This window comes from Hyaena hyaena, unplaced genomic scaffold, assembly GCF_003009895.1.
Source record: "Hyaena hyaena isolate Hyena2069 unplaced genomic scaffold, ASM300989v1 scaffold_97, whole genome shotgun sequence".
Taxonomy (NCBI): Eukaryota; Metazoa; Chordata; class Mammalia; order Carnivora; family Hyaenidae; genus Hyaena; species Hyaena hyaena.
The window spans coordinates 856,877-874,670 of NW_024080728.1; the positions used below are offsets into that span (position 1 = coordinate 856,877).

The 17,794-nt window shown below is 38.5% G+C and overlaps 1 protein-coding gene across 11 annotated transcripts in view; it reads right to left on the minus strand.

The window, feature by feature from the left end:
• The window catches only part of USP54 (ubiquitin specific peptidase 54), a 78,685-nt gene that overhangs the window by 23,849 nt on the left and 37,042 nt on the right, over window positions 1–17,794 (minus strand). For 8 of the 11 annotated variants that reach the window (XM_039235092.1, XM_039235090.1, XM_039235089.1 and 5 more), the window contains 12 exons: window positions 16,475–16,609; window positions 14,775–14,888; window positions 14,560–14,642; window positions 13,757–13,862; window positions 13,499–13,645; window positions 11,237–11,386; window positions 9,243–9,411; window positions 7,715–7,885; window positions 3,959–4,090; window positions 3,405–3,785; window positions 2,941–3,172; window positions 833–966 (listed from right to left, as the gene is read on the minus strand). In XM_039235092.1, coding sequence (XP_039091023.1) covers window positions 833–966; window positions 2,941–3,172; window positions 3,405–3,785; window positions 3,959–4,090; window positions 7,715–7,885; window positions 9,243–9,411; window positions 11,237–11,386; window positions 13,499–13,645; window positions 13,757–13,862; window positions 14,560–14,642; window positions 14,775–14,888; window positions 16,475–16,609 — 1,954 coding nt within the window. The remainder of the gene's footprint in view (window positions 1–832; window positions 967–2,940; window positions 3,173–3,404; window positions 3,786–3,958; window positions 4,091–7,714; window positions 7,886–9,242; window positions 9,412–11,236; window positions 11,387–13,498; window positions 13,646–13,756; window positions 13,863–14,559; window positions 14,643–14,774; window positions 14,889–16,474; window positions 16,610–17,794) is intronic. The other 3 variants (XM_039235098.1, XM_039235097.1, XM_039235095.1) reach the window with 1 other exon arrangement.

Consider the following 17,794-nt stretch of genomic DNA (forward strand, 5'->3'; position numbering starts at 1 on the left):
CTCTTAGAAAAAGTATACTTTAAACTATTTTCAGTCATTTACATTTAGTATGAAGGAGTCAGATCATTCCTTGAGAGCTTGTTTTAAGAAGGACTGTGAGGGGGCGCCTGGGTGGCTCAGTCGGTTAAGCGTCTGACTTCAGCTCAGGTCATGATCTCATGGTTCGTGGGTTCGAGCCCTGTGTCGGGCTCTTTGCCAACAGCTCAGAGCCTGGAGCCTGCTTTGAATTCTGTGTCTCCCTCTCTCTCTGACCCTCTCCTGCTCACGCTGTCTCTCTCTCTCTCTCTCTCAGAAATAAATAAAACATTAAAAAAAAAAAAAAGAAGAAGGAGTATGAGAACACAAGACATACTCAAGAAGGGAAAACAGGAATACTGGACAGGATACAGAGGCAAGAGATAAGGATAGGTTTGATTTACTTATTCCCCAGTTTTGCCTACGGCCTTCATGTCTCCCTTTGTCATCTCAATTCATAGAACTAAACAATAAGAAATCCATTCCCATGAGGCTTTCTCCACACCAAGGGCAAAAAGTGGAGAACTTACTCCTATGAAGAATGCAGATGCTACTGACAAAATTTACAATATTTCTGTTCCTTCTTGTTCTAACAAGGGCTCTTGCCAAGGTGGAAAGAACAATCAGGCAAGCCATGATGAAGAACAAAAAATAGGTAAGTCCAAAAATGGGACAGCTCAAATGCCTCCATATTTACACTGATGGAAAACTTAAAGTACAACCATCCTCCAATTTCAAATGTGCTCAGGTAAGGCTATTTCCCAAATAGAATTGGCAGTCACATCCAGTCCTCCAAATCCAGCGTCTTCCTGCTTACCTGAGAGGTGCTGATTCTTTGCCCAGCTACTCCTGGATGCTGTGGAGTCTGCCTCCAGTATGCTACTGCTATGAGACTTTGGGATGTGACGCCAGGAAGGTGCCAACCCAGCTGATCTCTTAGCACTTTGATCCCTTCAAAGACAAACCAGAGTCTAGTGAAAACATCAGAAGGGTGTTAACCTGCAACATTCCTAGGACTAAATTCCCTCAAAAAACAATAAAATGTCAAACTAATATAAAATTAAAGTATCTTGTAAACTTCTGAAAGTAGTTCCCCCATCTTATCTCACCTCATTCACATTTTGTGCATCTAGCACAATGTCTGGCAAAAAACTTATTCAATGAATCGATAAATATAAGCTCTCATATGGATTGCCTTCCTCTTTCTTACACCTTTGTAGCCATCTTCTCATGTGTAAAACTCAACAGGGTCCTGTGTCCAAGGATGAGCAATGGAAAAATAGAGGATGTGATTATCACCTTTGTAGAAGACAAAATTACTCTTTTCAAAGCAGCAACACTGCTGGGAAACTTGCCTCTGTGGCAACTTAGTAGAAACAAGGTATGAAGATCTAAAATTTATGGGGCACCTGGGTGTCTCATTTGGCTGAGCTTCCAACTCTTGATTTCGGATTAGGTCATGATCCCAGTGGGATGGAGCCCCTATCAAGCTTCGTGCTGAGTGTGGAGCCTGCTTAAGATTCTTTTTCTGTCTCTCTTTCTCAATCTCCCTCCCTTTTCTTCTCTCCCCTGCTCGTACTCTCTCTCAAAACATAAAATAAAATTTATAAAGCAAACTGGCTCTATGGACAGGTTACGATGAGCACTATTAAACTGTCAATGTTATGTTATGGAATTATGAATATCATTGGCTTCATAAAACACAGAATCTCTGTGACCCTTAAAAAAAATAACCTATCCTAAATGAAAATCAAGAATAGATAACAATTTTATTTACTCTCTGATGGTAGGACTACATGTTTTGATTCACTAATTCTTCCATGGTTAAGTTATTTACTAAACAATTTTACATGTAATAAACTTCTTTCTCAAATGCTTTTGTTCCTTCTCCCAGAAGAGGGTGCTGTTGCCATAGAAAGTTGACAGAGCACCCTATGTTTATGCAGCACTATTTATAACAGACAGATAGGGAAGCAACCTAAGGGTCCATCGAGAGATGAATGGATAAAGATGATACACACACACACACGTGTGTGTGTATCTATCTATATGTTATATATATATGTGTGTATATATATACATGTTATATATATACATGTATATATACATATACATATAATGGAATATTACTCAGCCATAAAAAAGAATGAAAATTTTGCCATTTGTAACAACATGTATGGACGTAGAGGGTATTATTATGCTAAGTGAAGTTAAAGGCAAATACAATATAATTTTACTTATATGTGGAATCCCAAAAACAAAACAAATGAACAAATGAACAAATAAATAAACAAAAACAGAAACAAAAATAACAAAGAACTGATGGTTGCCAGAGGAAAGGGGGTGGGGGAAGGGTGAAATAACTGAGGGGGGTTAAGAAGTACAAATTTCAAGTTATAAAATAAATGAGTCACAGAGATAAAAGTAAAGCATAGAGAATACAGTGAATAATATTGTAATAATATTCTATGGTGACAGATGGTAACTACATTTATTGTGGTGAGCATAGACAGTATAATATACAGAACTGTCCAATCACTGTGTTGTACACCTGAAACTAATAGAATGTGGTATATCAACTTTATTTCAATTTTATTTTATTTGTTTAGGTTTTTAGTGTGATCATTTTTAAAAATTTTATTTAAATCCAAGTTAGTTAACATATAGTGTAATAATGGTTTCAGGAGTAGAATTTAGTTTACATGTAGCACCCAGTGCTCATCCCAACAAGTGCCCTCCTTAATGCCCATCACCCATTTAGCCCATCCTCCCCCATTTTAATTTAAAAAGAAAGTTGATAAACTGCAATACTTTGCCCACAGGATGATAATAAAGTCCTTTTCTCCACTTCTCTGACTTGAAAAGCCTCTTGATGGCTCACATTGCTGCAAGAGACAATGCAGCAATTCAAAGGCCAAACAATACCTGCAGACACTGGAGCTCTCAGGCAGGGCTGCATCCAGGCTGATGGGGCTGCTGCTGTTCCTCTCACTGCTCTCATAGCCAGATTCCATTCGCTGTATTAGGCGAGGGTGCTGTTCTAAAAGCTGAGAGCCTGACCGTCCTGGGCCCCAGGGCTTGTACTGGGAGCTTGGTCCACCAGTTTTAATGTCGTATGTGGGTGGCTTGCTTAGTTCATCTGGTATAAATTCTTTAGCTATCCCGATCAAAGGACAAGTATGGAAAAGGAGGTAGATTTAGCATCTGCCTCAAACTGAGCCATAACCAACCCTCCCTCCAGCTACTCATTCACTGAACTCCTAACTCCAAAAGGCTCAACTTCAGCACATAAAAATGCACCTTGTTGAGTCTACCAGAAAATCCAAGTATTTTAAATACATAAATCAACTTTATTCAAAAGCCCAATTCTTCCCTAATTATCTCCTCACCTGAATCCTCAGAAAAGGGGCTAAGCTGGGTATAGCCACAATGCTTCCTCTTGTCCTTACTAAAAATACTGTCAATATTCAGAGACTCCCGTTTGGGTCTCCATGTTGGACGATACTTGCTAGAAGAACTGGATTTTGACTCACTGCTGGTACTCTCCACTTCCCAGTCCCGAGAATGTAAAGGCAGATTCCTAGGAGGCTTTTTGTCAGTCTGGTCTCCTCCCTTCCCCCCACAGGGAGATCCTAGGTTGGTCTGAGAAGCCAGTGATGGTCTGTTGTGAATCATATTGCTGACTGTCTCTTTAAAATCCCTTAGTCTATTGGTGCTGCTAGATGGTTTAGAGGCATTCCTAGGAGCCTGCTTCTCTTTCAGTGTTTCTCCTAAAAACACAAAGAATGAAACAAATATAAATGTTTAAAGTGATCACAGATACCTAGACCCCAAAGTGTTAAAGCAAGGAAAGCCCTTTGAGCAGAACAGAAAAGCCAGTATGGAGTATGACAAAAGTTTGCCAGAGTGAATGACAAAAGACAAACAGTGCAGAGCAGCTTGCCTTCACTGTGGTACCCTGAGGCCTGTGGCTCATCGCCTTTCCTCCTAACCCGGCCAGAGCTCCTCTTGCGTTCTATCAGTGACCCTTTCTTGGATGTGAGTTTCTGATTACATTCACTATCAGTCAGGTGTCCTGAAAGAACAAGGAAATGTGGGTAAGCTGGTATCTGAAACTGACCTCCATCCTCTTCAGAACCTAGTTTCCCTTTGGGATTCATAACAGTATCACAAATTTAGTATACCCATGAATCAGAAGCTGTAGGGGCCAAAGACATCTGATTTAAGTGTAGCAGGAATCTCTCAGATAAATGCAGAGAAGCTCAAGTATTTAATGGGAGCTTCCAAATTTATAATGTCTCCTGAATAATTACCAGTCTTGATCCTACCTGTAATCTCTCCCAGTGACCCAGAAGGACACATTACTTGGTAATTTTTAAAAAAAATTTTTTTTAAAACATGACAGTTTTAAAGACTGTATAAAAATGTGTATCAATATACTTTTACTCTCATAAATAGAAGATAGAGCTTTCTTTTTATTTAGCAACACATCAAGTAAAGCCTAATTTTTATTATACTTGGTATTATCCCAGTTGCCCCAGGCTTTGCCCACAAGATCTCTGATTGTGGGTGGCTCCCCTCTCCCCCATCTCCACTCAGTTCTAAACCTTCCTTAAATGTGAATCATTTAAAATTAGTACATTTGAACTCTGAATAATTTTCATTCCCATCCACAATGAGTGCTTTACCAAACTTGGCTTCACCCGGAGATTACACTTCAAAATTCCTCCGTATTGATAGCTGGGAAGCCCAGCTATGTAAAAGAACATAACTTGCCCTGCTTCATGCCCATAGGATGTAAATGTAGTAGTATGATTTGATAACAGCAAAGGTCAGATTCTAAAGGATATGATCACCTAAACTGCTGGAAGCCAAAGGTGAATTAAGCAATTGGATTAAATTGGAAGACAGGTTTCGAGAAAATCCTCTAGGTTCTCAAATGCACCATCAATTAATTTGTTCTCTTACATCAGTATATGAAAATTCTTGTATATATTCAGGTATCAGCAGTGCAGGTAACATGGCCATCTATTTTCAATCAATTACCAATGTGATCTTTTATTGCTTTATATCTGATCCTTTGCTACCTCTGGGCCCAAAAGAAAGATTTAAGAAAGGAGAAAATCACTTGGAGCAACTAAATCTGCAAATGTTAAACCAATGAGAGTATGCTCTCCTACCCCAGCCATTCACAAATCTTTAACATAAACCTGACTCTACTGGAAAATATGCCTTATTTATTCTGTTATTTGGCTTCTCCCTGACTCACAGTTTCAGAAATCTGGTCTTTAAAAAAAAAATCATACTTTACAGTAGTCATCTACACAATAGTCATTAAAATCCAATATGAATCTGACCAAACCTCTAGATCCAACTGCCAATTTATAAGAAATACAGAGAACAGGGAAACATGCTAAAGTTTACCACAGGAAAACAATCAGCAAGCTTTAGAATGTGGGGAATCTATAGGACAAACTACCTAGTTGTTCAACAATAAACTGCAAGGACATAATAGAGGAGAAACCTATACTTTAAAAGAAATATAAAAGACTTATCAATCCATCTCAATGTGTAGACCTCACATGGGTCCTGAATCAAGCACACAAACCATTAAAAAATGATGACATTTATACTTGGATATTTGAGCACTCATTGGTTATTTAGTGGTTTTTAGGAATCACTGTTAGTATTTTTAAGTGTGATAATGATATGTTTAAAAATGATTTCTCATGTTTCAGAGACACTAAAATATTTAGAGACACTAAAACATTTATGGAAAAGGTAAAATAATATCTGGAATTTGTTTCAAAATAATCCAGGGGTAGGGGGAGTGGATAGAGATACAGATAAAACTAGATTGACCATGGGGCGCCTGTGTGGCTCAGCTGGTTAAGCATCCGACTTTGGCTTAGGTCATGATCTCACGATTTGTGGGTTCGAGCCCCGCATCGGGCTCTGTGCTGACAGCGAGCTCAGAGCTTGGAGCCTGTTTCAGATTCCATGTCTCCCTCTCTCTCTGACCCTCCCCTGCTCATGCTGTCTCTCTCTCAGAAATAAATAAAACATTAAAAAAAATTTTTTTAATAAAAATTTTTTTAAAAACCTAGATTGGCAATGAGCTATAATTTTTAATTTTTTTAAATTTTATTTTATAGAGAGACAATGTGTGTGAGTAGAGGAGAGTGGCAAAGGAAGAGTGAATTTTAAGCAGCCTCCACACTCAGTGTTGAGCCCAACATGGGGCTTGATTCCACAACCCTGGGATCATGACCTGAGCTGACTCAAGAGTCAGGTGCTCAACCGACTGAGCCACCCAGGCACCCCAGGCCTGAGTTATAACTACTGATACTAGTCGATGAGTCCATGGAAGGGCAGTATACTATTCTGTATGCTTCTGAAAATGTTTAAAATTCTCTATTTAAAAAATAAGGTATTTACCCAAAGAATACAAAAGTACTAATTCAAAGGGATATATGTATTTCTGCTATTTATAGCAGCATTACCTACAATAGCCAAATTATGGAAACAGCCCAAGTGTCCATCAGCTGATGAATGGATAAAGACACAGTATATATACATATATATGTATATATACACATACGTACACACACACAATGAAATATTACTAAGCCATAAAAGTTGAAATCTGGCCATTTGCAACAACATGGATAGAATTAGAGAGTATTTCGCTAAGTGAAATAAGTCAGTCAGAGAAAGACAAATACCATATGATTTCACTCATATGTGGAATTTAAGAAACAAAACAAATGAATAAAGGGGGAAAAAGAGAGAGAGAGAGGGGCAAACCAAGAAACAGACTCTTAACTACAGATAACAAACCAACGGTTACTAGAGGGGAGGTGGGTGGAGGGATGGGTTAAACAGGTTAATGGAGATTAAGAAGTGCTTTTGAGATGGGCACCAGGTTATGTATAACAGGTGCTGAATCACTATATTGTACACCTGAAACTAATAATACACTCTATGTTAACAACTGGAATTTAAATAAAAACGTAAAAAGAACCACCAATCTGAAGCCATGAACTGAGTATGGGCACTGTTCTATGTATTAGGTGATAAACTTTTCATCTCAGCAATCAGTCACTCAACAGTCTCTGTTCTTTTTATGCCCTGTATCAATTTCTTTGACTGACAACAGGCACACTCTTCTATAGAATAACAGAACAATTCAAGAATGTTCTTTGCATGGAACTCACAAGAACAGGCTAGCTTTCTTTCTTTTGCTTTTCTATCCTTCAGGAAGCCCAATAAAGTGATGAGCACACATCAGTGCCCTTAAATATGCCCCTTCTCTCAAAGCCCTTCACTTAAGATAAAGCCTGGCATGAGAACATCATGAGGTACAAAACCATAAGAGTTTATTGGGACACTATGAGAAGCACAGGGATCAAGAATATACAGCAAGAAAAAAAAGGCAGATTTTGGAATAAACAATCACATCAATAATCACATTACAATCATCCTTATTGATATGCTGTAGACAGGAAAATGTGCAATGTCACATCATTGGTCATTAAATGCAGTGTTGGTTCTTTGCATCCCACCCAATTACCCAAGTTCTGTGCCTTTCTCCCTTTACATGACAAACATTTCTCACTTGCCCCAGTTTCTTTTTCTTGGGAGAATCTCTATGTAGGAGCTGAATCAGGCAAACGGGGTCCACTGTGTAACTCCCTACCTGTGTCTCGACTGCTCTGAGACGTGGAATCATTCTCCACATTATAGATGACTGTCCCCTGAGAATCAGAAGAGAAGTGACTGACCACAGACTCATGGTGGGAGTGTTTGTAGGGATAGCTCTCCGTTGAGGAATCTGTTCGAGTATCACTTGAGATGGAGGGCTCCCTCCCTGAAGGAAGGAGGAGACACATATGCAAAAGTAAGGAAAGATAGAGAAGGATAGTGACAGAGAGAAGGCAGAGCTGGCTGGGAACAAAGGTCCATAAGGCAAGAACTTCCTAGATGGAAGGGTGAGAAGGATATACCAGAGCCATTCTTCCCAACACCCAATTTCCATATTGCCCAGACACACAAACAATTCCTCCCACTCCTGCCCCTACCTTGCTGAAGCCCTCACTTTGCCTGCCACTGTGAAAAACTGTGGGGCTTTTAGAAAACCTATGGGGAAAAGTAGAAGAAAGGAAAAAGTTGTGAAAAGTAAGATCTATTTAGATGGAGAGTCCCAGGTCGACTTGGCAATAACCAATTGTTCCCCATCCCATAATTTTTTTCCTATACTGCCAGAAATGTCACCTTAATTTGAATTGATATTGTAAGCATTTTTAATATATCTGAGAAATTATGTGGCTGTTACTTATACTTTAGAGAAAATTAGTTAAATCAGACTACTTTCCTATGAACAACTCACTGAGATGAGCACAACAGTGGAAATGGGTGTTTGACTGAAGGGAGAAAAAGTAAAGCAGGTCTGAGTTGTGTACAAGGCTGGGAAGAACACCAGCTATCAAGCAGGAAGGAGGTACAAAAAGGGGGGAAAATTTTTCAAAGACAAATATGTTCTCTTTCAAAATTATACTCAGGGACAATCCTAGATCTAGAAGAAGAAAAGAATATTTCTTTTTTTTCTCCTTTTCAGAAATCAAGCCAAAACCATTAGGGTTATATTTCTTATATATTATAAGCCTCTATGGGCTAGCCCGAGACTTTAGCCATCAAGCTGCAAATTATTGCTACAGGAAAACAATTTAAGTTTCAAACAACTGAATTAGAAGCAAACTGATTCATAAGCTAAGGAATACTGCTAGTACACTTGGCATCTTAAAACAAAACTCTCTTATCCCAACAAAATGATTAGCTTTGTAGTAACTCATATAATTTTTTCTTGGTCTTAACAACTCAGTGAAGTCACTGTTAAGCTGCTAGTAAAATCAGTCATCTTTACCAATATTAGAAGGTTAAACACTGAGTTTCATCACAAACTTATTATTTCAGTCTAAATCAACATAATTTCTTTCTCACTTTTGAATCAGAGCCAGGTGACTTAGGCAACACATTCTTGACGACTGAAAGAAACAAAGCCTAGCACAGCTTGGGCTTCAGCACAAGTTGGCACTTCTTTCCATCTCTAATGGATCCCCTTTCTACAAGCTACAATATATGCTATGCTCATGATTAAGTATGAGTTCTAACTGTCCAGGGATCACATTGGAAGAGAGAAGGAAGAGTTAAAGAGCTAGGCTGCTCACCTGAATCTTCACTATCGTAGCATGTCTTGCTGTATGACTGGAACTCAACTTGGGGAGGCAGGTCCTGGGTGGATACTGGGGTACCCTGTGGGTCCGCATAAAGCAGTAGTAAAGGCTGATAATGTCCCTTGATGCATTTGGTCACCACATCCTTCCATTTGGGCCCAATCTGAACCATAAATAATTTTTTAAAAAATGACAGTTATACTTCATATGCACAATTCAAATCATATCTTCTATTGTTTTTCTAAAGAAAATTAAAGAAATAAAAAGAATTGGGTAAAGAGACCACAAAAGAGACCTTAGACCTAAACTTCGTGAGTTTTTTGTTAAATCTTTTTAGAAAGCAATAAAACCTTGTAAGAGACAGGAATGATGAATAAAATTACTTTTATTCCTGTGAAACATCAATTCAGTTGTGAAATATAAATAAAAGTTCTCCAAGGTAAATATACTATGTGAGGGGAATTCAGCTGCCTTGGTGATCAATTTCTTTTCACATAGTAAGAAGAAATTTGCTAGAAAATTTGCAATTCTATAATTTATATAATTTTCTGCTAAATATTAAAATCACTTTTATGAAGATAAAGAGCAGGCAGAAACTCTCTCATGGACTGCCTTAGAATGAATGACATTCCATTTCAGAGTTCACACATGGCAGGACCTAAATGTCAAACTGCTTAGAATAGACTGATGAACCTCAGCCTTAGCTTTGAGCTGGATTCAGCACTGCCAAAGCAGTGGAAAAGAGTAATAGAAGAGCCATGAAAACAACAATCTAATCAAATCTCTAAACTCACCCTCTCTTAAACTTGAACCAGTCACATTCTGAGATGGTGTGCTCTTAAGAGTTGAACGACTAGCATAGTGTTTATTTCATAATAGATGTTTAGTAAATTTTTAACTTAGTTATTACTTTAACTAAAACAAATATGCTTTTTTAAATGTTTATTTATTTATTTTAAGAGAGAGAGAGAGCACAAGTGGGGGAGGGCCAGAGAGAGAGGGAGAAAGAGAATCCCAAGCAGGCTCCATCCTCAGCACGAAGCCTGACATGGAGCTTGATCCCACAAGCTCCCACACGTAAGATCATGACCTGAGCCAAAATCAAGAGTTGGACACTTAACCCGACTGAGCCACCAGGAACCTCAACAAATAGATTTATATGCAAATATTATTTAATATCTTACAAGGCATTTATGATTGTTAAAGTAAAAAAGCTGAAGCTCAAGGAATTCATATAAATCAGCCAAAATTATAACAGCAAAAAGAGATGGAGAATCAAGAAATTTGACAGAGTTTACCATTTGTGGAAGACACCGCTATAGGTCCACAGATTGGTGTAAATTATAGTTAGGAGTCTCCTAGCCACCAACCTTTATCAAGAAGCTTCGTAACTCATACAGATCCCTTAACTACTTCAGTCACAGATTCTGTGATTTAGATAGCACCAAGTTTCCAGCTTTAAATATCCTCATAGCCTTGTTTTTTTTCCTACGTGATCCCAAAAACATGTTAATCTATGATAAGGTACTTCAAGGAAGTAACAATCAGGGAATAATTTATAGCAGCCCTAACATAAAGTATTACAAGGTATTCCCTACGACAAAGTATTACCATTGATAATTCCAAGTTTGAAATTCTGAACTTTTTTTTTTAAATTCTGAACTTCATGCTAACCTTCTAACCTAATTTGAAGCATTAAACTGTTCTCACTCAAATCAACTACTTAATACACTAAAAAATACAACTATAGACATAACTGTGCTGACTGAATGGCAAGAGGATTCAGAGAAAATAACAAAATATATCGATCCTATCTTTGAGGAACTTGCCATCTACTGGAGAAGACAAGACTGATACTCTCATAAATTCAATAGATAGGTAAGTAAACAGACATCAAAATTATGAAAATAAACACTAAAGACAAGTAATTATCCTTAGTTTTTTGTTGCTGTTATCAAACAGTTCAAGAAGGGGTTGAATATTCCTACCTCCTTGACATGAGCATCATCAAAATACATCCATTTGCGGATCTTTGTTTGGAAAAAGAATGTAGAATAATGTTTGCCATAGTAACAGATCATTCCTACTAAGTACAGTTCAGACTGCTTTGCCCGGTCATCTGTCACTCTGAAAAACAGCTGTGGGGAAAGAAGAGAATGGAAAAAACAGTCAAATACTCAGCCCTCTCACATCAATCTCTCAGCAGACTCCATCATTTCTTATTAAGGTACTGACTTGTTTCTCCATGCTTCATTCTAAGATTTTTCCTAGTCTATATTAATCATCAGAAATGAACCTAAAAATACAAAATGTAGGGAAAAGCAAGACAAATAGTGGCCAGAAAACTGGTAAGGTGGTGATGTTTCTTCATACCTTTCAATAAAATTGTATTTCTGGAGCCTATCATAAGAAGAGATAAGAAAGTTGAAAATACACAAAATAAAACAAAAACAAACACTGAAGTTTCAAAAGTTACTTATCAGCTGGTACCACATATAAATTTCTTTTTTTTTTTTTTAATGTTTTATTTATTTCTAGGAGAGAGAGAGACAGTGTGAGCAGGGGAGGGTCAGAGAGAGAGGGAGTCACAGACTGAAACAGGCTCCAGGCTCTGAGCTGGCAGTCAGCACAGAGCCCGATGCGGGGCCCGAACCCACAAACCGCGAGATCATGACCTAAGCGAAAGTCGGACGCTTAACCGACTAAGCCACCCAGGTGCCCCCACATATGTAAATTTCTTGCTGAGACCTTAACTAAGGGGTAAAAAGGCCCTTAGGAAGAGCAATACCACCATGCTGATTACCACCGTTTCACTGCTGTACGTTATAAGAAACATACAAAAATAATTTGAAGAAAAGAATGCTCGCCTTGAGAAACTTATTTGAATGAGAAAATCATCATAAAAATAAAACAAAACTAGAGCAGTACAGAATATGTAGACTATAGGAATTTAGAAAAAGGGAGATTTAATTGTGTATAACCTACTCATGTCAGAGATTCCTTGGGAAGGAGACCTAAAATAAGATTCCAAACAGTACATTTATTCTCAGTTGTAACTTACTGATATTAAAGAATGACAAGGAATCTTCTTAGTCACAGGACTGTAAGGAAAGAAACCAGTGAAAGGAAACCACAGAGTTTCTGACTCTTCTTCTGAACTGAAGGAAAACCTTACCTATACTAGGGCATGGAGCTGATGAGGTAAAAGATCCCAGGTCTGAAGTTGTTTCCCCTATTTTCCTGAATAGATGAACAGAAAACCACTAACCTACTGAATTCTCTTCCAAGCTACTCCATCACCTTTGCAATAGACATTGGTTCCTCACTGTGAATTTTGTATTCTAAAACTCAGGTCACCAAACTTTATCCCTTCACCTTCCATAGCAGCTCTAGTCAAGACTGCTCACTTCTTTGACTTTATTACCACCTGTGGTAATGCCTCCCAGCTCCCAGCTACACCTCCCAGCTCTACTTGGTATAAACAAACAATGAGTAGAGCACAGAATAACTCTATAAATTGCTTGATTTTTATCAGTAGCTAAGCTCTATCCTGTCTTTCAAGGCCAATTTTACCCCATTTTTTTCTAAAAAGCCTTTGCCACCTACACAAAGGAGGTATATGAACAAGTGTATACATACATATACACAAGTATATTTGTCCAAAACTCTGTAATATTTGTCATCTAGGATATGCATTTGTGTTTAATGTTCACTGCCCTTAAGCAATACTAAGACACAAGAACTAAGTCAGAAATAAAGGTAATTATTTCTTTTTTATTTTTTAATTTATTTTTTAATTTTCTTAATGTTTTATTTATTTCTGAGAGAGAAAGAGACAGAGCATGAGCAGGGGAGGGTCAGAGAGAGAGGGAGACACAGAATCTGAAACAGGCTCCAGGCTCTGAGCTAGCTGTCAGCACAGAGCCCAATGCAGGGCTCAAACCCACAAACCATGAGATCATGACCTGAGCCAAAGTTGGGTGCTTAATCAAGTGAGCCACCCAGGTGCCTCAAAGGTAATTCTTTTTTTTAATGTTTTTTTTGAAGGAAAAAGACACAGCATGAGTGGGGGAGGGGCAGAGAAAGAGGGAGATACAGAATCTGAAGCAGGCTCCAGGCCCTGAGCATCAGCACAGACCCGACATGGGGCTCAAACTCACAAACCACGAGATCGTGACCTGAGCCAAAGTCAGACGCTTAAATGACTGAGCCACCCAGGCACCCCAGAGATAAAGGTAATTAATACTCACATCACCCAACTTAAGGCAGGTACCCAGGCTGTGAATGACATCTTCTGCCAGGTCTGAGTGGTCTGAGTCCCATACCAGTCCAATTGTGATAATTTGTGGAGCATTCATCAACACACGGCGAATCCGAATCCTTTCTCCACAGTTGCTCTGAAATACATATATAAGGCTGGTTTGAGATGTTTCCCAGTGACTCTGCCTCAATTCCCTAATCCAAGGACTCCCCTCCCCACTCTGAACCCCACTCCTGACTTAACTCACCGGACAGTTCCGTAGATCCCCCATGGTGCTGGCATTTTGCAGCAACTCACCAAACATGCTTGGTGAGGGTTTTTCACGTCTTTCCAGCATACAAATAGCCTGATTGCTTCAAGGTGGGGGAATGGAAGGGTATGATGGCAGGAGTTACACAGAGTTATAACTGAATCAAATAGATTATTCATGCAAACTCCTAACTCACATGTTAGATTTTCTTCCTCTGCCCACTATACCAAAGCCCCTTGTCCTGACCAGCCTCAGTGTCCCGAGCACAATGAGCACCTTTGCCTGTACTCAAATCCAAAGCTCATAGAATCCCCATTTATCCTCCCACCTTGCTGACCAAAACTGAACCTAAGAAAAGGGGAGAGGCAGTTGGGAGAGGAGGGAAGAAGAACAAAGATTATTTTAAAATTATTGTTCTGGGGCGCCTGGATGGCTCAGTCAGTTAAGCAATCCAACTTCAGCTGAGGTCATGATTTCACAGTTCGTGGGTTCGAGCCCCATGTCAGGTTCTGTGCTGACAGCTCAGAGCCTGGAGCCTGTTTCAGATTCTGTGTCTGCCTCTCCCCTGCTCACACTCTGTCTCTGTCTCAGTCTCAAAAATAAATAAAGATTAAAAAAAAACAAAGAAAAGAAGATTCATCCCTTGATGGGAGGATCATATATTTAAAATTATTGTTCTGAGTTCCTATAATATAACATAGTCTTAACAATAAGGATATAAGCTATTTGGATACTGTCAGTTGAAACTTATCACTTGAAGGAGTACCTAAGGGTACAAATAGAGAACCTTTAAGACTCACCAAAGGGAAGTGGTGGAGATGTAATGCACCATCTGGATGAAAGGCAGAGGATCAGAAGTGGCACCACAGCTGGTACATACACACTGGACCCAGGGTAAAAAAGCAAAACCAAGCAGCCACAGTCATTAATTGTTTTGCTACCCATCTGATAACCCACATCCCAGGATACAGTGCTCTTGAAGAAGAAAAGTGTTGAAGACAGAGATAATGTTCACCTGTTCAAACAACGTCATTGCAAATTTCTGGTGGGAGATGCAGTGTTGGGCAGTGCATATATCTTCTTTGGTTTCATCAGCAATGTGAAAGTGAATTCTCATCAGGAGGTTTTCCTAATATGGAAAGAATTAAAAGCAGTATATCAATGACACTTAATAGAAAAATGCACAAATTGGTAGGCAGTTTAATCAGAGAAATAGTAATCCTCTTGGAAGGTAGGAATATCTCTGTTTTTTTTTTAAACAGTTTAATTTGAAATAATTATAAATTCACAGGAAGTTTCAAAAAAACATATAGGAGGTCCATGTACTCCTCACCCAGTTTCCTCCAATGGTAACATCTTGCTTAACTACAGTATAATAGCTAAACCAAGAAATGGACATCAATATAGTCTACAGAGTTTATTTAGAGTTCACCAGTTTTACATACACTTATTTGTATCTGTAACTTTATGTAATGTTATCACATGTATAGTCATATAACAACCACCACAATCAAGAAAGAAAATTGTTCCATCACAAGTTCCCAAGGTTTATTATTCCTTTATAGCCTTATCCACCCAATTCCAATCCCAACACCTAGCAACCACTAATCTGTTTTAATTTTCTTATTTTAAGAATGTTATAAGTGGGAGCATATGGTATATAACCTTTTGATATTGTGTTTTTTCTCTCAGCATAATTCCCTTTATATCCATTCAAATTGATGTGTAAATCAGTAATTCCTTTTTATTACTGCATAGTATTTCATGGTATGGAAGTACCAAAGCTTGCTTCACTATTTACCATCAAAGGCATTTGGGTTGTTTCCAGTTTGGGGCTATTACAAATAAAGATTCTATGAACATTCATGTACAGGTTTTTTATAAACATAAGTTTTCATTTCTCTGCGATACATGTCCAGGAATACAACTACTGAAACTTACGATAATTTGCAAGTTCAGTTTTTTAAGAAACTGCCAAACTGTTTTCCAGAGTGGCTATATCATTTTACATTTCTACCAGCAATATATAAGTAATCCAGTTTCTCAGGAGTACCTATGACTTTGGTGCCATTTTACCCAAATTCACCAAAGTGGAATATAAATCACTCTGACTTTTTTTTTTTTTTAATGACAGAAAGAATCTAAAGACAGAGAGTCTTTTGAAGGTTGGCTGAGAGAACCGAGAATTCAGAAGAGTCTTCTACTAAAAGTCTCTGCAAGCAATGTAGCTATCTAAATAGCACATCACACCTGTGCTAGGGACTCAGTTATTCTGTTTAAATATCTTTACAATGCAGGAGTTCACAAAGTGTGATAGTCGCCAGACCAGCAGCATCAGTATTAGCATCACCTGGAAACTTGTTAGAGCTAGATATTCTTGGGCCCTAATCCAGACCTACTGAATCAGAAATTCAATGGAGCGTGACACAGTAATTTGTGTTTTAATGATCTCTGTAGCTTTCGAAGGTGAGACCAATGTTTTATGCCATGGCAAGCACAAAACTACCGTTAAGCCCAAAGGAGAAAGAATAAACCCATTACACAATTCCTGCTGTATTAGCAGAGTCAACTTGGAGCTCTGAGAAACTAGGGAAATTCCTAGTTCTAACTGAGAGACCAGGGATAGAGTAAATACTACAGTAAGGTACCCAGTCCCTGATGGAGACCATCAACAGTCTCACCCCATATCAAAGAGAGCCAGAGGCCAATACTTACAAAGCACTCTGCAGCATCATCCATAATTCCCAGCTGGAAACGCTGTTCATCCTGGAAAGTCTTTGCCAGAGCACTGCGGAGAGTGTCAGATGGAAGCACTTTTTCACTACTACACTGAAACTGGTTAAAGATTCCCTGTAGGGAAAAGGTTAGACAAGGGAAAAGGCACAATGATGTTATTAAGCTTCTATACATCCCAGTCTGTCAAGCTAGCATCTCGATGCTTATAACAATGGAACCAAATGTATTTCCCATGAGTTGATATGCTTGCAGTTAGTAATAAAAAAGTAAAAAATCAAAAGTCAGAATAAAGGGTATAATCTGTGCTAATAAGGATTCTTGCTCTTCCATCTGACTGTCATGGAGAGACCACTGTCAAGAGTTAATAGGGTACCTCATTTCCTCTGATACAGGTAGAGGTAGATGATTCACAGTAAATAGGGCAACTTATATATAAATGGTTTGGAAAATATTCTCTGGGGGCTCATCCTATTAAACTTAGCCCCCTTCTCTTAATTTAAAATTACTCAAGGGGCACCTGGGTGGCTCAGTCAGTTAAGCATCCGACTTTGGCTCTGGTCATGATCTCGCAGTCTGTGGTTTGGAGCCCCGCATCAGGCTCTGTGCTGACAGCTCAGAGCCTGGAGCCTGTTTCAGGTTCCGTGTCTCCCTCTCATACCCTCTCTCTGCCCCTCCCCTGCTAGTGCTCTTTCTCTCAAAAATAAATAAACATTTAAAAAGTTTCTTTAATTACTCAAAAATTAAAAATTAAAATTAAAAAATAAAATTACAATGAATAATATAACAAATACCTATTTGTCTAAATACCCAGAAATAACTATGCCATCATATTTATTCCTAATCTACACATAAAGCTAATGTCCTGGGTACCTGGGTGGCTCAGCTGTTAAGCATTTGACCTAGGCTCAGGTCATGATCTCACGATTCATGAGATTGAGTCCCACGGCTCACCCGACATCTCGCTGTCTCTTTCTGTCTCTCTCTCTCTCCGTCTCTCTCTCTCCTTCTGACCCTCCTGTGATTCTCTCTCTCTGCCCCTCCTCTCTCAAAAAAAAAAGCTAAAGTCCCGTTTAAGACCACCCACTCACTATCATGAGTTTGTTGCACAGTCTTCTGTTTTTTAATACTTCTGTATACATATGTGTAAGTGTATGTGTAAGTGTGTTTATGTGTGTGTGTCTAAATATACATCCTTATATAATATATAGTGCACTTTTATGTACATTTTTTGTTTATATACAAAGTATCACACTGACTTACAATTTTAAATTCAGCATTATTTTTGAGATCTATCCATAA